An 18,528-nucleotide genomic window follows, 5' to 3' on the forward strand; every position below is an offset into this window, starting at 1 on the left:
AGCAGAACATTTTTTAAAGAATTTTTACTAGGCGACATAAGTTTATCATAAGAGTAAAAATTATTGAGAAGGTTACAGCCTTTTTTTTTCTCAGCAAATGTATGCAAAATCGTCGCCTCAAAGTGGTATTTCTGTAAGTACTGTTTGTTCTGCGGCGGCTGTATAGGATTTCTGATTTAAAAGGAAGCCGATATGAACAAACCTTAAGCATAGTATTAACTCCGAAGTAAAGGGGGTCCGGGGGTTTCTCCCCCGTAAATTTTTCGAAATTTTTAGTTTTGAAAACGAATTTTAGACGATCTTTGGTAATGTTTGGATTGAAGAGGTTCGGTGTCGCTCACCTGTCTATTTTTCGAACTTGTAGCTCTAAGAGTACAGTTTTAGACGATCTTTTTGATGATGTTAGAGTGATAAGAAATTTGAGGGTCCATATCCCAGGAAATTTTTCTTTATTTTTAATCTTAGAAATGCATTCTAACTGTCTTTCGTAATATTATGCGCTCGGGTGCGACTCCCTCCCCACGCCCGTTTTTCGAAATTGAAACGTTCAAAACGCAAACATTATGTCCAATAATGTTCAGAGGAGGGTAATTCGGGGGTTGTCCGGCGGATTTTTTTCTGCAATTGTAGTGCTAAAAACGGAGTTCAATGCGCTCACGTGGAGGAGTGATTCTAGGGCCCGCAGCAAGAAATTTTTCTAATTTGCAGTCTTAAAGATGCATTCTACTTGTCTTTGATAATGGTAGAGGAGAAGAGGTTTGGAGCACTCTCTCGGAAATTGTAGCTCAAAAAAATAAAAGATTAAAAAACTGAAACCCGACTACGGCAAAAAAAAAACAACCTAAAAGATAAGAAACAAGGTAGGTGCTGTTTAATATCATCGTCCTATGGAGTAAAACTAGTAACTTGATAGGATAGATATTCCTATTTATTGAGCTCTATTAAAATCCTCTGTCACTTTCACATTAATAACATTATAATTCAATTCAAATGCCGTTGTCGTGCGTTCTCAACTACAGTTCTACTATACCGCACGACTACGGTATTTGAATTGAATTATAATGTTATTAATGTGAAAGTGACAGAGGATTTCAGTAGAACTAAATAAATAGGAATATCTAACCTATCAGATTACTGGTTTTACTCAATAGGACGATGATATTAAACAGCACCTACCTTGTTTCTTATCTTTTAGGTTTTTTGCCGTAGTCGGGATTTAGTTTTTTAATCTTTTATTTTATTTAAATATTTTCCGTTTTAATCTAAGATGGACAAAAAATAATAGCGTGAGTAATTTACGGTAAGCATTTTAGTTTGATATACAAGAATGGTAAACTTAATTTATTGCTATTACATGAAGCTGATAGAAAATTTAAACAATAAAAGATTGATTTTACTTAATAAGACTATAATAGTAATCAACACCAAACTTGTTTCTTACCCTTTTTTCCCTTAGTCGGGTTATTAATAAATTTATTTAAAACCCACGCTAAAAAAATCCTTTAAAATCGAGTTTTACAAGGTAAAATCAACTCCTCCTATTGTTGAAGTCGATTGATAGCGTACGTTACTTGGGTCGTAATACTGAATCAATTGACACTTTATTCATGAAAGTCGGATAAATAGTTTAGGTGCTACAGTAGAACATACACAAATACAAAGACTGCTAATTTTTTTTAAAGCAAATAAATCATCTCATGCTACATTTGAAGTCGGTTAAAATATAGCCTATGTTACTCGGGCTATAATAGGGAATCGATTGATACCTTATTTATCAAAATCGGATGAATAGTTTAGGCACTATGGTGGATAATACGTAAATACAAAAACATAGACTGCTGAAATTATAACCCTTCCTTTTGGCTTCGTCGTAGCCGGATGAAAAACAGAAAAATGTTCCGCCAAAAGTCCGTAACCTTTCTGAAACGGTTCTTGAAACTTTTTAAAGAATTGGAAAATCTCCTCTGTTAAAGCCAGCCATGTCTCGGGAACCTTCGAGAAGAATGTGGTAGTTGGGTTTTAAATAATTAATTAGAACCTCGCCGTTCCACCAACAGAGCTCCAGAAGCATTAAAGCAGACACGACAGAACTGCAAGTAAGAGAACTAAGCATACTCCTAGCAAAGCTGAAGCGATCCTTGACTAATTCGCTCTTACCGATACATTAGTCAGTCTAGACAGAAAGTAATCGTGGTAAAGCCGACACACTTAATAAACAAGCTCAGTCAGTCTTTAAACTGGTAGCGAAAAAATATTCTTCACAGCAGTGAAAAGTCGGCATTCGTGTAGGTTTTGGCAATTCAGGAAACTGTTTGACAAATATCCTCGATTTTCTCAGGAAGTGGATGAAAACCTGCGAAATCCCGAAACGTTCCACTGAAATAGCCAGTAATTTCTGCCTTTTTTTAGTGTAGAGTCATTCCATATAAAATCAACAAATTTTCAGAAACATCCGTGCCGCACCATTTCAGATTTTCATGAAATTTGGTCGGTAATATGTACTAACATCATGTACTCCAAAACAGTTTGTTTTATTTCTTGAAAAAAATTTTTTCCTGAGATATAGCAATTTCTTTGCTCAGCCGATGCGTAAAATTTGCTTTTTTTGACCTTTCTCCTGGGAGCTGTAATATATTTATTTATATTAGTCGAAAGATCAAATACGGCTTATTGTAAAGCTAAAAGAATGAACTTTTGTTTGTGCATAATAAAAAACTATTTAAATTAAACCTAACTAGAAAAATTTCAAGGTCAAAACGTGGTTAAAAAACTGCTGTTTTGGTTATTTTGGGCATGAAAATAACAACGAAGGACTTTCAGTAACAGGCTAATTTTTTTTTCTGTTGCACTTAGGTATACATACTAGAAGCAGAGGAAAAATTAAGCTACTACTGATAGTCCTTCATTATGAAAAAATTGCTTAAACTTGAGAAAAAATGAAAAATGTACTTTTTCACCCTCCAAAAACGCCCGGTAGGTAAGGGGCTAAAAATCTAAAAATGCTATAGCAAGAAGCCGTCACATTGCCCTTTAAAACAAAACAAAAACTGTCTTGTTATTCCAAGGCGTAGAGGAGATATAAGCGTTTAAAAACTGAAACATTTGGGGTTTTTCTTTTTCTTTTTTTTTTTGCACAAGTTGGAATATTATGAGTATTAAATGAATCTGCTTTGTAAAATTTGTTAATTTTTCGATATAATTAGTCACAAAACCGATTTAAATTAAATCTAATAACCACTTAAAATTATGTTCTATTTGGTATTTATAGCACAAATGGTTTTACTGTAAAGTGTAAACATTTTTTTTCAATTTTGGATTTTAGTCAACGATAATTACCAATGTTGCAATGCAAATAACGAATTAGTTTTCCAAACGACATAGAATTAAATTTCCAGATAATGTAAGTTTCTCATAAACAACTCAGCTTCTGCTTTTTCTCTCAAGTCTTTTATTTGATTTGACAATGCAGCGCTCTTATAACGAAACCTTTGTTACAAAGGTTAAGTTGTATGATGGAGGACTCTTGTTCTATTGGAATCTTTACAAAAGAGATATGTCATGAATTACATTACCCTAAACATTCAGAATTACCTTCAGTTCTTGAATTCGCAGATGAAGATATAAAATTATTTTCAATCAGAACAGGATGCAGTGATATAGAGAATGTTTGTACTTTTCATAGGGAAAAGTTTTTGAACAGATTCTTTTATATTTATGGAAAATCTTGCTCCGACCCCTACAATATTCACTCAAAACCTATTAAAAATCCCTAAGACAAATATCAATTGAACTTTCAATGTGCAATTCTAATCTGAAATTAATTCCAGGAAAAGCGTTATGTTCAAGATGTTTGGTGAAAATTAGAACCTCTAAACGAGACACAGATAGTGACATTGAAAATGAGTGATTAGGCACTTTTGAACCGAAACCTGCTCTCGTCAAAGAAGTAAACAAAGCTTGCATAGCCCTTAACATTTCTCCAGTAAATGCACAGAAGCGTTCAGTTGAAGAAAGGGATTCAATTTTAAAGAAGAAAGTTAGTAAAATAGCTAAATCTGCAACTGAAAAACTAAGTAAAGCCTTTGATTTGAACATTTCTGCTGGCAATGAGAATTTCTTACAAAACTTGCATTGTAATTTAGCTAATGAGTATGAACAACTAATTCACAAGCTAAAAGAAAAAATGAAAGTTGCATTTTCTACACAAAAAAAAGTAAATATTTTAAGTTTAGTTCCTAGTAGTTGGAGCATTGATAAAATCCAGAGGGAATTTAACGTCCTTGCTCGACAATCCAAATATTTAGTACAAAAAGACGGTATTCTGCCAGAAATTCGAAAGAATAAAGCGAGGAATAAGCTTGATGAAGACTCAATCAAAACTGTTCATCAATTTTACGAAAATGAGGAGAACAGTAGAATTCTGGCCGGACAAAGAGACTGCATATCAGTCAGAAAACCTGACGGAGAAAAAGTTAATGTCCAAAAAAGGTTAATTTTATGCAACCTTAAAGAACTTTATAGAGCTTTCAAAGAAAAATATCCTCTTGCAAAGATAGGGTTTTCAAAATTTGCAGATCTGAGACCTAAATTCTATATTCTAGCCGGAGCATCTGGAACTCATTCTGTATAGTATGCATCATCCACCAGAACGTAAAACTAATGCTCTCGGCCTTGAAATCAGACATGGACTACAAGTATCTCCTCACTTGTATGGTCTGCAACACTGATACAGATTCTTGTATTCTTGCAAAGTGTAGTGAATGTGCAGGAACTGATAAGCTGCGGGAAATACTTGAAAAAGGATAGAAAGATTTTGAAAAGGATGAAACAGAGATAAAATTTTCACAATGGGTATCTACCCACTGCTGCGAGCTGTCAACCAGTCTTCTTCCTTTTGCAGAATATTTGGAGAAGTTACATAAAATGTTAGAGAAACTTAAAGTTCATCATTTCATAGCAAACAACAAACAGAATTCATGAACTTAAAGAAGAAAGATCTGCAAGAGAAAGAATGCATATATTAATGGGGGACTTTTCTGAAAATTTTTCTTTCATTATACAAGAGGAAGTACAAGCATATCATTGGTCAAGCAACCAAACAACAGTTCATTCCTTTATGTTATACTTAAAAGAAAATTAAGAGTTGAAAAACCGTTGTTTTTGCGTAATTAGTGACTCATTAGAACATAGTACTGTAGCTTTTCACGCTTTCCAGAAATTAGTAATTGAAAATTTAAAGGCATACTTTCCTGATCTGAAGAGAATAATTTATTTTTCTGATGGGTCAGCTGCCCAGCACAAGAACAAGAAAAATTTCATAAACGTGTTACCACCAGCAGGATTTCGGAATGAAAGCTGAGTGGCATTTTTTCGCCACATGCCATGGAAAGGGACCATGTGACGGTATTGGTGGGGCTGTTAAAAGGATTGTGAAGAAAAGCTAGTCTTCAAAGAACATTAGAAAACCAAATTAAAAATCCGCTTGATATGTTTGAGTACTGCTCAAAAAATATCAAAAATATTGAATTTGTATTTTGTCCAAAGCAAAATATTGAAGACACTAAACATCAATTGCAGGCAAGGTTCGAACTTGCAATTCCTGTCCCACAAACAAGAACTTTGCAGTTTTGTTCCTGTCAGCCTCTGGATTCTTCATGTCCGTTTGCCATCTCTGTTAGAAGAATTCAAGGCTGTTACTGTCAACAAAAACATTCCAGTAAAACGCTAGACACAAAACTGTAAACACGAAGTATAAACTAAAAGCAATTTTTGTGTAAAATTATATTGTGTAGGAATATTTACTTAAACCTGAACGTCATTTATTGTACAGAATTTTATTTCACTATATTTCAGTTAAATTTACCTCAAATGTGTTTCATTTGGTAACTAGCATGTTTTTTTATTTTTTTTTAAACATTGTATCAAATAGCATGCAGACGGTCGTTTTGTATTATTTTAAAAGCTTATATCAGCTTTTCACGAAGAAATAAAAGGATAGTTTCTGTTTTGTTTTAAAGGACAATGTAAAAACTTAGCAATGTAAAATTTCATCAAGTGGTTATTTGTTTTATTTTAATTATGTTTTGTGTCTAATTCTATAGTTTTTTACTGTAGCAGTTTATTGGAAAATGTCGTCTGCAAGCTGAGGGCAATTTTTTTTTTTAAATAAACAAATTTCACAAAGAGATTCATTTAACGCTCATAATATTCCAACTTGTGCAAAAAAAAAAAAAAAAAAAAAAAAAAAAAAAAAAAAAAAAAAAAACCTAAATGTTTCAGTTTTGAAACGCTTATATTTCCTCCACGCGTTGGAATAACAAGACAGTTTTTGTTTTGTTTTAAAGGGCAATGTGACGGCTTCTTGCTATAGCATTTTTAGATTTTTATCCCCTTACCTACCGGGCATTTTTGGAGGGTGAAAAAGTACATTTTTCATTTTTTCTCAAGTTTAAGCAATTTTTTCATAATGAAGGACTATCAGTAATAGCTTAATTTTTCTTCTGCTTCTAGTATGTATATTTTAGTGCAACAGAAAAAAAAATTAGCCTGTTACTGAAAGTTTTTTGTTGTTATTTTCATTCCCAAAATAACCAAAATAGCAGTTTTTTAACCACGTTTCGACCTTGAAATTTTTCTAGTTAAGTTTAACTTGAATAGTTTTTAACTATGCACAAACAAAAGTTCATTTTTTTAGCTTTACAATAAGCCGTATTTGATCTTTCGACTAATATAAATAAATCCACTACAGCTCCCAGAAGAAAGGTCAAAAAAGGCAAATTTTACGCATCCGTGGAACAAAGAAAGGGCTATATCTCAGAGAATTGTTTTTTTCAAGAAATAAAACAAGCTGTTTTGGAGTACATGATGTTGGTACATATTACTAACCAAATTTCATCAAAATCAAAAATGGTGCGGCACGGCCCATTTGTTGATTTTATATGGAATGACCCTGTAGTCATCCAACTTTCGTGGTTGATTTTCGTATCGTTCGAAGATATTTTTAAAAGATTCAGGACTGTAAGTGTCAAATGTAGCCTATGTTAGCCGGGTTACAATTTAAAAACGAATGACACCTTATTTATCAAAATAAGATGAATAGTTTTGGCGCTGCGGTGAAACAACCGTAAATACAAACATACATAGACTGCTAAAATCATAACCCTTTCTTTTGACTTTGCCGTAGTCGGGTAAAAACGAATAATACAATAGCTTTAGCACTATATACCTGCAAGCAAGCATCTTAGTTTGAAACACATGAAAGATAAATTAAATTAGCGTTACTACATAAAACTTGTAGACAACTTAGATTATGAAAGATTGCTCTTACTTAATAAGAATATAGTAATAATCATAACACCTAAATTGTTCTTTACCAAATGATGTTTTTTCTGTAGAATGGTTACAGTTTTTGTTATATTTATTTAAAACCCGTGCTAAAAAGAGAAAGGAATGAAATTGGTTAAAATCAGGATGTATAAGGCTAAATCAAATTTTCCTATTGCTGAAGTCTGCAAAAATATAGCATACCCGGATCTTAATTACGAAACGAATGACACCTTATTGATCAAAATCGGCCAATCTTGAACGATGCTGGCGAAAAGAGAGGTGGGGGCACCCTCCTATGGAAACTTTTACAAGTTTTTTTTTTAAACGCAGTTTGTAGACGATCTTTGGTAATATTAACAAGAGGAGTGGTTTGGAAGATCCCATATTAAAAAGGGAATGAAGAATAATTACATAGACTAGCATATAAAGCCAGTTTTGTTACTATTTCTAAAACATTTATGATCAGGGTCGGATTTAGACTTAACGGGGCCTTAAGTTATTTCAGGTATGGGGCCCTTTTTGTAATCCGGACCACTTTGTCGGTGGCGAAAGAGTAAATGCTAAAGTGTTTTTTTTATTAATGACTATTATTACTTTTTTTTTGCTATTTGCTGACGACATTGTGCTGTGGTGCTCTGGCCCTGATGTGAAAAATATTGAATCGACCTTAAACGCTACGTTAACGGATGTGTGGAAGTTTGCAAACAACCACAAACTGAATTTTAACGTCACTAAATCATATGTTGGACTTTTTACCACCAATAAACACCTGTACTCGTACCACCCCCAAGTCCTCTTTCAAGATCAGCCTCTTTCATATGTTAAACATCCAAAGTACTTGGGCTTTGTTTTAGATCAGGAGATTACGAGCAACGGACACATCTCAAATCTGGTGATCAAGAGCCGTAAGAGACTGAATATCCTCAAGTACATCTCTGGCAGAGACTGGGGTGCTGACGCCAAAACACTCAGATCAACATACATTGCACTAATCAGGCCTATCCTTGAGTATGGATTCCCGGTATACTTCTGCGCCTCGACATCTAACCTTCTCCAGTTGGAGAGAGTGCAATTGAGTGCGGCTCGCATCATAACAGGCCTAAGAAACAGTTGCCCAAATGATATAGTACTTTATGAGGCTAATCTCCCTCCCCTTGGCCTCGTTAGAAACTCGAAACTGGTGAAATACTTCAACAAACTAAAAAGCTATGAAAATCAGAACCGTACATCTGAATATCTGTCCAGCTGGAGTAGCAACCAGAGACTCAAAAGGAATAGCCCACTTGGTCTGGCCGACAAACTGGATATTATATCCCATTCAGTGGAGTACTCATCTCTAACACCCTGTGTTAGTCCGACTGAGGGACTCCTTGGAGTTCACTTCCACTCTGAACTACCGTCTCAAACCAACAAAAACTCTGATGTCCCTGAATATCTACGACAACTGGCTCTGGAGGTCATAAATAGTATCCCGAGTTACGCTACTCTTATTTATACAGATGGGAGTAAAGACGAGTCAAATCATACTGGGAGTGGTATATATATTGAGAATCCTTCTGCACGTCTCTCTCGACGCAACCCAGACCACTGCTCGGTCTTTAAGAGCGAATTAATAGCTATTAAGGAGGGTTTAAATCAAATTCTCCACTCCACAGACTGTAGTGACATCTGGATTCTTACAGACAGCCGTAGCTCAATTCAACATCTACAGGACTGGAACCAAGTAAATGACCTAGTAAGCATTCAAATCATCAATATGCTTAAAACTATTTCAAAGCGAAGAGACGTCCACCTTCAGTGGATCCCCTCCCACGTCAACATTCCGGGAAATGAAACCGCGGATGCTTTGGCAAAAAGAGGCTGCTCTGAGATGGCCACGACTGATTACGACCTAACCTTTGAAGAAATTTTCTCTGCGGCGAAAAATAGAGACCGGCATGTCTGGCTAGCTCCTCCAGCTCATTCTTGGTACAGTAGACCAAAACCAGGAGGTGCATTACGTTTCAAGGCCGACAGACAGGACCAAACGGCCATCTCAAGACTCTTCAGTGGGCACCTGAAATGCATGTCATTTGAATCCGGCCGTAAAGTCTTCCCAACGTGTCCCAAGTGCCATCTGCTGCCGGCCTCCCCGCAACACCTACTGGATTGCTTGGGGCTCACTCTTGAGGATGTCCGCGACAACCCACTCCTGGTGCTCGACTTTGCGAGGGTGCATGGAATTATGGATTTGATCTAGCTGTCGCTAGATCCTGAAGGATTGGACACAACAACAACTTTTTTTGCGCTATATTTGTCTTTTCCCCTGAGACACATAAAGTTATGCATTATTTTCTTTCTTCCTTCCTTTCTTTTTTTTTCTTTCTTTTTTTGTGTGTGTTTTTTTAATGTGTGTTTGCCTGCATTTTGGATTTCCCTTAAGAAGGGGAATAGCATCGAGAGAATGATGCAGGGCTCCCAATTTAGGGGTTCTGGGGGTTCCCCCAGAGGGAATTTTGGAAAAAAATATATAGTAAAATTCTGCAGTTTGAAGCCACAGGGATAGAAGTGACATTTGCCAACAAAAATATAGGAAAATATAGGAATTTTCTGAAAAAAATATAGGAATTGGATAGAAAATATAGGAATTTTCTGAAAAAAATATAGGAATTTGATGGAAAATATAGGAACATTTTGAAAATAAAAAGAGGACATACAGGAATTCTTATAACAAGGCAGGCCAGTAGGACATTTTTTCTCAAAATGCAATACAGTCGAACCTGTCTATCTCGAATTTTACGGCACATAAGAAAAATTTGAGATATGGAGGCTTCGAGATACAGAAGTTTTGAAAAAAGTTCTAAAAATAAGTAATTGGAGCAATGACTCGAAAGTAAAACTTTGAGAGCAATTTTACTAATCAACAATGTCCCCTTCCTTTCAGTTTCAGAATGGATTTAATTGCTGGAAAACTTGCTTTTTGTACATAAAGTTTTAATTCTGGAGGATTATGTGACTGCTAATATTAAGAAAAGTGCTTTCTGTCTCCAAATTCCAGTCAATAAAGATTGTTGTGGATGGAATTCAAGAAAGACACTTAAGTCGAAATTCGAGTTATGCAGGTTTTCAGAAAATTTCATTCAAGACAAACATGGGGGAAAACATTGAATTAATACTTTATGTGCAGGGAAAATGAAAAACTTCGACCCAGAGAGGTTTTCGAGATAGGCAGGTTCGAGATAAACAGGTTCGACTGCACTACTATTTGATTACAAACATGTAATAACACTACCTGACATAAGTGCAATACATACGCATAAATAAGTCTAAAAATACAATTCTGCTTTGTACTTAGAATTTTAAGCACTTAAGCATCTTGTCTGATTCCATCCCGTGAATGACCAAATATGGCGACTATGTTTCACACGTAGCTGCTGGTCCGGTAGCTTTCCGGTTGGAAAAAAAATGATAGCTCCAGATTTACCCTATTATGTTGTTTGTATATTTATTTTGTGAATGAGCTGCTTTTGAATGTGGAATTTTGTGAATGGGGCCGCTTTTACGATGCGTAAATTTGTGAAGGGGCCGCAAAGCCGACCCAATTTGTGTCTGGAACGACCCCAAAGTGTGCATGTCTTTCCGACTTCCTCAATTCTTTTAAAATCGAGAATAGCTTTGCGTATTCTTCTTTGAAAACTTGGCTGTGCGGCCTCTTCGGAGGCATTATTATTAAAATGAACGTTTAGTTGATACGCGAAATGCAGCACCTACATTCCACACAATTAAAACCAAAACAATCGAAGTTGAGATGAGCTATCCCGCAAGTAGCAATAATTGCAACCGTAGCCAAACACAAAGTTCCGAAAAAAGAAAAAAAATCGTGCGTGTGGAGACCTGAAACGGTAAGTGGCCGGAGAGCCCTTCCTAGAATGACATCATCAAAACCTACACAGCCCATGCGCCCATCATGATCGCCCAAGTTCATCGACGCCGAGTTCGAAAGTGAAGTTTTGAGGACTTGCGCAGGAGCTTCATGGGCTCAGAATTGAGCTGCAGAGACGAGCTAAAGTCAAACGCTGCTCCACTCAGGAAGAAACATGGTACAGGCCACTCAACACATTTTAGCTTTAGAAAAGGAAGGAGACCATTTTCAATTAAAAAGAGGACTAAAGAGGACCAGTTAGGATTAAAAAGATGACCTTGGGAGGACCATTCATTTAATTTCAAGGAAGCACCAAAAGGCAAATTAGCTGCCTGCTGCTAAATCCATGAAGATAATTTGTTAATTAACCATAATACTGAGATTTTTAATGATACAATTCCTTTATCTTCTGCCCAACTGTTCTTTTTATCCATTGAATAATAATATTATTTACACAAACATTTGGATGGGAGGTGGGGGGGTTGCTGGTAGTCTCACAGAAGGATAGATGAAGCTGTGCTTCATCTTTCCTTAGTTTAAAATTATTTTTGTGTTTTTCTGTCTTGTAATGCTTCTTAATAGCATTATACCCTTCAAAACCGATATGAATCTATCACACACCAAACAGATCTACTGTATTCAAAGTTTTCCTAAAAATGTCTGAAATGCTCAATCACAAAGGGAAGCAGATCACATGAGGCTTAGTTTTGCAATTTTCATATTCAAAGTATATTTTCAAGAATCATAAAGCTTACATTAAAAAATTACTCCATGATTGCAGGGCCATGAGTGCTTTGAACTTTTATGGGGGGAGGGGGGGGGAACAAATCAACCCTTAGCAGGCATCATGCCGCCTGCCTTGTCTAGTGGTCAGAGAAGTCTGACTGCGACAGGAAGGTCCGGGTTCGAATCCCGGCTCGGGCATGGACGTACTTTCTTTTGTCCTTTCTTTGTGTGAATCTAATGTTATGCTGTGAATGATTGCCTACCCTATAAACTGGTCCTTATGACATGTGTGTACTGTGGAAGTCGGACTTCACACCAAATGACAGTGCGGTTGGAAAAATGAAGCAGCGCACCCCAAATTGCCAGCCTAGCTGGCACATGAGAAGAACAACAGCAGGCATCATGACAATGAAATGATGTACACAAATTCAACTTGATGAAATTACATACTTCAACTTTGTTTCATATACAAATACTACTTTAAAATGCTATGTACTAAATTATTTAAATTTAATATCCCCCCCCACACACACAAAAAAACAGTAATAAACGAAAATAAGCAAAGAATAATCAAAATTAAGTTTGAAAAACTAAATAAACTCGAATTAAACACAAAAATTAATAATTTTTTAGTTATTTAAATAAAAATTAAAACTTATCATGTCAAAAGAACTTCTAATTGTCATAAATATAAAAATATCTATAAGATGCAAAACTATTGAAAGCTCACAGAAGCATATTTTCACGAACCAAGTTCAATGTTGGCATGTTTCCCATAAAACATTTATTTTCTACTAAATTAAACATAAAACATGCTAATCTAAGGTGGCATATGGGAAAATAACATTCGATTGGGAAAAATATTTCAACATTTACATGATTCAAAAACATTGAAATTTCAAACACAAAAAGCAATTTTCCACGAAGTCCGAGTAAGTTCAATGTTACCGTGGTTTCCAAAATAATTCCTTCGTTAATTATTGAAATTAAATGAAAAATAAGCTAATCTAAAGTAGCATATGTCAAAATAACTTTCAATTGTGGAACACATCAAAATATTTATAAGATGCAAAAGGATTGAAATTTCAAACGCGAGATGCAATTTTCCGTGAAGTCCGAATAACCTCAATGTTGTCATGGTTTCCAAATTTTTTCCTTCTTTAATTACCAAAATTAAACGAAAAATAAACTAAACTAAGGTAGCATATGTTAAAATAACTTCCAATTGTGGAACACATCAAAATATTTACAAGATGCAAAAAGATTGAAATTTCAAACGCGAGAAGCATTTTTCCGCGAAATCCGAGTAAGTTCAATGTTGCCATGGTTTCAAAAATAATTCCTTCATTAATTATTGAAATTAAACGAAAAATAAGCTAAGCTAAGGTCATGTCAAAATCACTTTGGATTGTAAAAAGCATCAAAATATTAACAAGATGCAAAAGGATTGAAATTTCAAACGCGAGAAGCAATTTTCTGAGAATTCTGAATAAGCTCAATGTTACCATGGTTTCCGAAGTAATTCCTTCGTCAATTATTGAAATTAAACGAAAAATTCGCTAAACTAACGTAGCATATGTCAAAATAACTTCCAATTGTGAAACACATCAAAATATTTACAAGATGCAAAAGGATTGAAATTTCAAACGCGAGAAGCATTTTTCCGCGAAATCCGAGTAAGTTCATGTTGCCATGGGTTAAAAATATTTCCTTCGTTAATTATTGAAATTAAATGGAAAATAAGCTAATCTATAGCAGCATATGTCAAAATAACTTCCAATTGTCAAATACATCAAAATGTTTACAAGATGCAAAAGGATTGAAATTTTGAACGCGAGAAGCAATTTTCCGCGAAGTCCGAATAAGCTCAATGTTACCGTGGTTTCTAAAATAATTCCCCCGTTAATTATTGAAATTAAATGAAAAATAAGCTAATCTATATCAGCATATGTTTACAAGATGCAAAAGGATTGAAATTTCAAACGCGAGATGCAATTTTCCGCGAAGTACAAATAAGTTGAATGTTGTCATGGTTTCCAAATTTTTCCCTTCTTTAATTACCAAAATTAAACGAAAAATAAACTAAACTAAGGTAGCATACGTTAAAATAACTTCCAATTGTGGAACACATCAAAATATTTACAAGATGCAAAAGGATTGAAATTTCAAACGCGAGAAGCATTTTTCCGCGAAATCCGAGTAAGTTCAATGTTGCCAGTTTCCAAAATAATTCCTAACGTAGCATATGTCAAAATAACTTCCAATTGTGGAACACATTAAAATATTTACAAGATGCAAAAGGATTGAAATTTCAAACGCGAGAAGCATTTTTCCGCGAAATCCGAGTAAGTACAATGTTGCCATGGCTTCCAAAATAATTCCCCCGTTAATTATTGAAATTAAATGAAAAATAAGCTAATCTATATCAGCATATGTCAAAATAACTTCCTATTGTCAAAAACATCAAAATGTTTACAAGATGCAAAAGGATTGAAATTTCAAACGCGAGATGCAATTTTCCGCGAAGTACAAATAAGTTGAATGTTGTCATGGTTTCCAAATTTTTCTCTTCTTTAATTACCAAAATTAAACGAAAAATAAACTAAACTAAGGTAGCATACGTTAAAATAACTTCCAATTGTGGAACACATCAAAATATTTACAAGATGCAAAAGGATTGAAATTTCAAACGCGAGAAGCATTTTTCCGCAAAATCCGAGTAAGTTCAATGTTGCCATAGTTTCCAAAATCATTCCTTCGTTAATTATTGAAATTAAACGAAAAATAAGCTAAGCTAAGGTCATGTCAAAATCACTTTGGATTGTAAAAACATCAAAATATTAACAAGATGCAAAGGGATTGAAACCTTAAAGACGAAAGCAATTTTTCGCGATAAATCAAATCGAATATATATATGTTCAGAAAATTGCACTATTGAAACATAATCCAATGATTTTCGAAAGAATTCAAGTAATAAAGAAACTTTTCATACATTTTCAAGGTTTTCAAGCACTTGAAAAAAAAAAGACCTTTTTTTTCCAATAACCTTTCAAGGTTTTTTTAATGGGCGTACGAACTTGGTTTAACACGCGCTGCGGCGGCGTGTTTGGGTGTACAGTAACTTTTAACGAAATGAAAAAACTTTTAAAATGTGATATTTAAGTAAAAACTATGTAAAAGCGGACTAATTAGACTGAAATGTTAAAAAGCGGTCTAAAGCGGACTTTACCATAAAAAACGAACTTTGGCGGGAAAAGCGGACCATTTGGGAGCCCTGCTTAGATAAAATGGCGTCTGCGCGTCGCTCGCGGAAATGCAGTAGCAAATAGTCGGGGGAAAAGTAAAAAAAAAAAAAAAAGGAAGCGGAAACTGAAAATATAGGAAAATATAGGAATATAGGAACGCTGCGATGCCTGAGCCATATAAAGGAAGATTGGAATCAAAAATATTCGGGGGAAAAGTAGGCAAACAAAACTTTTTCAAATTATGTACTCTTGCAAGTTGAGATAATACACAGTAAAATTTTTTAGGGGTCGACACATCGATGAGGCACTCGACAGAGAGAAAGAGCGAGGGAGGATAAAGGATAATGCATTGTTACTTGCGCTCATGGACTTTCGATACAGCTAGTTTTTAATCACCCCTGCAACCCATCTACAAATTGCTTTAAAAGAAATAGGGTACACACTTAGAAAATAGGTAGCAAGAGAGTAATATACTGCCCATTTGAACAATTCATAATTTATACTCTTAGTAAGAAATAAAATTGAAGCATACTTTGACGAACATACATTGAAGCACACACTGAATTTAACATATTTTGGCACTCCTCCCCCTTATCAACTCCAATTTGTTAGAAATTTCAAAATTCAAGGCTTGTAGCCAAATTTTTGCATCATTTCAAGCATTTGAAAATGAAATTGATTTTTTTCAAGTATTTCCACTTTTTTTTTTAGGAACGACAACTCACACAACTTTTCGTTATAAGCAATAGCTTTCAACTAAAATGTAAATCCGGCCCTGGAAATGATAGTATAAATAACAAAAGTCTCCAAAACATTTTTATAAATTAAAAGCGGTAATGGATAACTAAAGTAAAAGTTTTAGAAATAAGTAAATTTTTTTACGAACCAAACTTGCTCTTCAAAATCCTTTGTTTGAATCATCAAAATGAATTTCAATTTCATTATAACTTTAAAAGGATTTTTAATTACAGCTAAAACGTGTTACAAAGACTCCATCATTCTTCAGTCCTGTTGCCTCGAAGCTGCTGGAGAAAAAATAAATAGATTGCCAGTGCCTACAAGTTTCAACGCGCGAATCCCTAAAGCCACAAAAAAGGAAGTGGTAGGTGTGGTATAATCCTCAGTTACCCTAAAGCAAAAATTACTGAAAAGAATTCCAGGAAACAATCCCGACCCTTCAGCCTTCGGCTTCACTCTCGGGAAAAATTCCTCTCTCTTTGCATCTTCGAATGAAAAAGAGCTGTTTCCGTTCCGCAAACTGCTTTTGCCGTCCCGTCCCAAGTAGTGTTCCTGTACTGGTCCCTGTCCCCTGTACACAGATGGCCGTGAAATGGTTATCGACTATCATCAATGAAAGGGCTAATGAGGTGGGGTGCTAATCGATTGCCGAGTGCGTGGTGGGCCGGTCCACAATGGAAGAAAAAGAAGGCTTTCGTCATGTACGAGTCGACGGTTTTTTTTTAAAAAAGAAGGCAAGGGTCTTCCTAAGAGTTTTACAAAGATTTGAAATCCGTTTACAAAAATTAGTGAACCTATTTTAGATTTTCCAATGTCGCAAAGTGGTTTGATTTCGCATTTTCTAGGCGACAGATTTTTTTCACTAGTTTTTTTAAGGAAGAAAAAATGAAAAAAAAAAAAAAAAGCTTTTTTTTTGTACTATTCAATTGAAAGATTTAATGCGGCCCAAACCGAGGCGGCCCACCGGGCATTTGCCCGGCTGCCCGCCGGCCCCATCCGCCACTGGTCGCCATACATTGCCAAGCTTGATGACATTTGGGATTAATAGATACAAATTGAAAACATGTGAATGGTAAAATTGATATTTATAATAATCTATATTTCCATTTTCCCATCCAGGTCTGAACATGATTTGGAGAACCATTCTTCTTCGAGTAACATTTCCAACTCGTACAATGAAATAAACATGGACAGCATAGAAATATCCGAAAGGGAAGACAGCCCAGAAATCATCATTCCGGAAACGTCGAGCATGGTTTCCGGTTCCAAGAAAGATCAGGATATCGAACCCTCCGATTTTATGCAACAGATGATGGGTCGCCGAAAACCCAACTATCGCAAAGATTACAGAGCTTTTGACAGGCAACCTTCTAGTCTGGACGAAACCGAGATGTTCTTCTTGAGTATGTCTGAGACTGTAAAGCGTTTGTCGCCCGTAGATCAGGCAAAGATCAAAATGGAGCTATGCAAAATGGTTTATGAGGCTGAAATTCGTCATCTGGAAGGCTCTGAATACGAGGAACATATGTGAAAATATCAAGTGGAGCTGCAGTGGCATCAGCGTAGTGGGCGATCTACGGCTCTGTTAATCTAGTTACTCAACAGATGGCGCCGTTTAAAACTATAAAAGAGATATAAACTGCACAATACAAAGTTAATTTAAGTCGCGCTGTCTATTGCGTAACTAGAAACTAGAGCGGTAAATCAGTTATTCCCATTGAGAAGGAATAAAATGGAGGGAGTGAAGACTTTCATTCATGAAATCAAGACCCCAAGTCACGTGATAGATTTTAAAGCAAAGCATTGAAAGAAACCAGGTTTCTTTTGCTTGTTTCACGTAACGTGCCATCCATTCGTCGTTGTGGAGTCACGTGACTTGGAACCTTTGGGTCAGCTTTTGCTAAGGCGATGATTAGACTTGCTCCCTCCATTTCGATTCCTGCTCTAAGGTTATTACACTAATACGGCAATGTTTGTTTACGGAATTTAAAAGAGGGTTTTTAGTGTCTTTTCTATTTATATTACACCCTGATAAAGATCCGAAGCGATGTCCTACCTCAGAGATCCTGATCCGAGGAAGATACTAACTGTGATTATTGTTTTTATAATTTTATTTTATTTTATTATAATTACTTTTATGCGGTTGATCTTTTTTTTCTTGACTACTGAACAAAATGTCTCGCCTTGCCTTTTTGGTAACCTGTATTTGGGTAAAAAATATTTATACTTGAGACATATTTATGTTGTTTTCTTAAGCATTCCATTTAATTTTCATTTTTGAACATTTTCTCCATTTCTCTAATGTATCGAAAACACATGCACTTCCATGCTTTCAAATTCCATCATCATTAAATAAACTCACTAGATTATGTGGTTGTCAAGATTATTTTTGTTACAATTTAGTCGGCACACGTTACAAGGCCTTATCACTGCAGAATACCTGGTTTTACGAATGTCTTGAAGGATATCGTATTTCGGATTTAGTCGATAATTAATCGCATCTTCACGCAGGAAAATTAAGAGATCGTATATAGTTAGTTAGGTATTTAAAATAATTTATCGTATAGTAATTTAAATCAGTGTTTATTTTAT

General features: G+C 35.2%; 1 protein-coding gene across 1 annotated transcript in view; it reads left to right on the top strand.

The window, feature by feature from the left end:
• Window positions 1-18,278, top strand: part of LOC129217408 (uncharacterized) — a 55,953-nt gene extending 37,675 nt beyond the window's left edge. Inside the window, exon 3 of the mRNA XM_054851704.1 lies at window positions 17,056-18,278. Coding sequence (XP_054707679.1) covers window positions 17,056-17,467 — 412 coding nt within the window. The 3' untranslated portion in view covers window positions 17,468-18,278. The remainder of the gene's footprint in view (window positions 1-17,055) is intronic.
• The last annotated feature ends 250 nt before the right edge of the window (window positions 18,279-18,528 follow it).

This window comes from Uloborus diversus, chromosome 2 (assembly GCF_026930045.1).
Source record: "Uloborus diversus isolate 005 chromosome 2, Udiv.v.3.1, whole genome shotgun sequence".
In the NCBI taxonomy this organism is placed as follows: Eukaryota; Metazoa; Arthropoda; class Arachnida; order Araneae; family Uloboridae; genus Uloborus; species Uloborus diversus.